At 42.1% G+C, this 3158-nt stretch overlaps 1 protein-coding gene across 1 annotated transcript; it reads left to right on the top strand.

Moving 5' to 3' along the window:
- The first annotated feature begins 259 nt into the window (after positions 1-259).
- LOC120882309 (beclin-1-like) lies at positions 260-2736 on the top strand. The gene has a single exon (XM_040266284.1). The coding sequence runs from the start codon at positions 387-389 to the stop codon at positions 1731-1733; it is 1347 nt and encodes a 448-aa protein (XP_040122218.1). The 5' UTR covers positions 260-386; the 3' UTR covers positions 1734-2736.
- The last annotated feature ends 422 nt before the right edge of the window (positions 2737-3158 follow it).

A 3158-nucleotide genomic window follows, 5' to 3' on the forward strand; every position in this document is an offset into this window, starting at 1 on the left:
ATCACTGCTTAGAGGAAATTTATACATGTAAATGCCTATATTTAAAAATACATAATAAAAATAACATTAAATTTTCACAGTAATAAACTTGAAAATAAAGATACAACTACATTCAAAGGCAACAGAAAGAAGTAAATAATAAAGTTCAAAGAGGAAATAAGTGAAATGGAGACCAGCAAAACATTAGGGAAAATTAATGAAGTGAAAGTTGTTTCTATACAAAGAACAACAAACTTGAAAAACCTTAAGCTAGCTCCCCCGGCGGACCGGGAAGTAGCTGAAGGCTGGGCGATGGCAGTCTTGGAAGTCCCGCTGGCAGACAGACCCGAAGCCGCGGTACCCCCGCGGTAGACCAGATCAGGGTGGCGGGCTCCGGGTCCCGAGGGATGGAGGGGTCTAAGACATCCAGCAGCACCATGCAGGTGAGCTTCGTGTGTCAGCGCTGCAGCCAGCCTCTGAAACTGGACACGAGCTTCAAGATCCTGGACCGTGTCACCATCCAGGAGCTCACAGCTCCATTACTTGCCACAGCCCAGCTGAAACCAGGAGAGACCCAGGAGGAAGAGGCTAACTCAGGAGAGGAGCCATTTATTGAAACTCGCCAGGATGGTGTCTCTCGCAGATTCATCCCCCCAGCCAGGATGATGTCCACAGAAAGTGCCAACAGCTTCACTCTGATTGGGGAGGCATCCGATGGCGGCACCATGGAGAACCTCAGCCGAAGACTAAAGGTCACTGGGGACCTTTTTGACATCATGTCAGGCCAGACAGATGTGGATCACCCCCTGTGTGAGGAATGCACAGACACTCTCTTAGACCAGCTGGACACTCAGCTCAACGTCACTGAAAATGAATGTCAGAACTACAAACACTGTTTGGAGATCTTAGAGCAAATGAATGAAGATGACAGCGAACAGCTTGGGTTAGAGCTAAAGGAGCTGGCATTAGAGGAGGAGAAGCTGATCCAAGAGCTGGAAGATGTGGAAAAGAACCGGAAGATAGTGGCAGAAAATCTCGAGAAGGTCCAGGCTGAGGCTGAGAGGTTGGATCAGGAGGAAGCTCAGTATCAAAGGGAATACAGTGAATTTAAAAGACAGCAGCTAGAACTGGATGATGAGCTGAAGAGTGTAGAGAACCAGATGCGTTATGCCCAGACGCAGCTGGACAAGCTGAAGAAAACCAACGTCTTTAATGCAACCTTCCACATTTGGCATAGTGGACAGTTTGGTACAATCAATAACTTCAGACTGGGTCGGCTGCCCAGTGTTCCTGTGGAATGGAATGAGATTAATGCTGCATGGGGCCAGACAGTGATGCTGCTCCACGCCCTGGCCAATAAGATGGGTCTGAAATTTCAGAGGTATCGACTTGTTCCCTATGGAAACCATTCATATCTGGAGTCTCTGACAGACAAATCTAAGGAGCTGCCATTGTACTGTTCAGGGGGGCTGCGGTTTTTCTGGGACAACAAGTTTGACCATGCAATGGTGGCTTTCCTGGACTGTGTGCAGCAGTTCAAAGAAGAAGTTGAGAAAGGCGAGACACGTTTTTGCCTTCCTTACAGGATGGATGTGGAGAAAGGCAAAATTGAAGACACAGGAGGCAGTGGTGGCTCCTATTCCATCAAAACTCAGTTTAACTCGGAGGAACAGTGGACAAAAGCTCTCAAGTTCATGCTAACGAATCTTAAGTGGGGTCTTGCTTGGGTATCTTCACAGTTTTATAACAAATGACTTTTCTTTTTTGCTTTGTTTGCCTTAAAGGCTTTCAATTTTGTTTTGTTTGCAGAAAAAGAAAGTGTTAAATTCGGGTACTATTAAACAGCATATGTTTACAATACCAAAAAAGAAAAAAATCTACAAAAGCCACTTTATTTTAAAATATCATATAACAGTTTCCAGAACTACAACATGCCATGTATAGCATCTGGTCTTTGTCACAGTTTTGACTCTTAACCCCATGCCTTCCTTTTCCTTTGTCCCCTCGAAACAAATAATTTAAGTTTGCTTTTTTTTTTTAACTGAGTTGAATTGAGATTGATGTGTTTTCACTGGAGTTTGTCTCTCTCGACTTCCTGTGCTTAGAACATGAACTAGAAGCTTTTGTCTCCACTGAGAGGACAAGAAGTGTGAGATGCACAGTTGGATAACATGAGAAAATGACACAAGCTTTGGTCACCGTGTGATGTGATCAGAAGCTTGAAATTTAACACTTCTTACTTGGTTCTAGTACTGAATGCCTGCTCTGCTCTGTGTTAAGAGATATGAAATGGTGTTTGATACTGTTTGAGACCTTGGTGGAGAGATTTAATTATTTGTAATAAAAGATCAACTGCAGTCTGATAACTGCCCAGAGGTGCACTGTTGGGTTTTTCTTTAACTAAAATAGAGTACTTTGTATTCTGGGAGAATTGAGTTCAAGTGCAGGTATGTGGAAAGTCTGTTGAAATATGTGTAGAGGTGGGTGTTAGTTTTTTAAAAAGACTCTAATGGAAAAATAGACAGCTGTAGAGAAAGCCCTATTTGTGTAGCTCTCTGTAACAGAACAGAGATGTTAAACTAATTTTAAGGGGAAATAAAGTCAACATCCTTGATGTTCAGTCAGGGTCACCCATATGGTCTTAGTATTTGAGCCCCTGGTTAATACTAATTTCCATGTCTGAGGTTCTGTCTTAATAAAATGAATAAAGAAAAGCCATAAATATCTTGTTAAACAAAAATAAACTAATTTCACTGATCCTCAAAAAAAAAAAAAAAAAAACCTTAAGCTAGACTGACAAAAAAAAAAAAAGAAAGAAAGAAGAGACTTGAATTATGAGAATCAGAAATATCAAAGGAGATCTACTACTGACTTTTAGGGTTGTAAGGGATTATAATGATGAACAGCTCTATGCCCATAAACTAGACAGCCTTAACAAAATAGATAAATCCCTACAAAGGTAAAAGCTACTAAAACTTACTCAAGAATAAACAGAATATCAAGTAAACTTATAACAAGTAAGTGAAAGTGAAAGTTGCTCAGTCATGCCTTACTCTTTGCTACCCCATGGAGTGTAACCTGCCAGGCTCCTCTGTCCATGAATTCTGCAGGCCACAATACCACAGTGAGTAGCGTTTCCCTTCTCCAGGGAAACTTCCCAACCCAGGGATGGAACCCAG

The sequence above is a fragment of the Oryx dammah genome, unplaced genomic scaffold, assembly GCF_014754425.2.
Source record: "Oryx dammah isolate SB20612 unplaced genomic scaffold, SCBI_Odam_1.1 HiC_scaffold_23, whole genome shotgun sequence".
Classification (NCBI taxonomy): Eukaryota; Metazoa; Chordata; class Mammalia; order Artiodactyla; family Bovidae; genus Oryx; species Oryx dammah.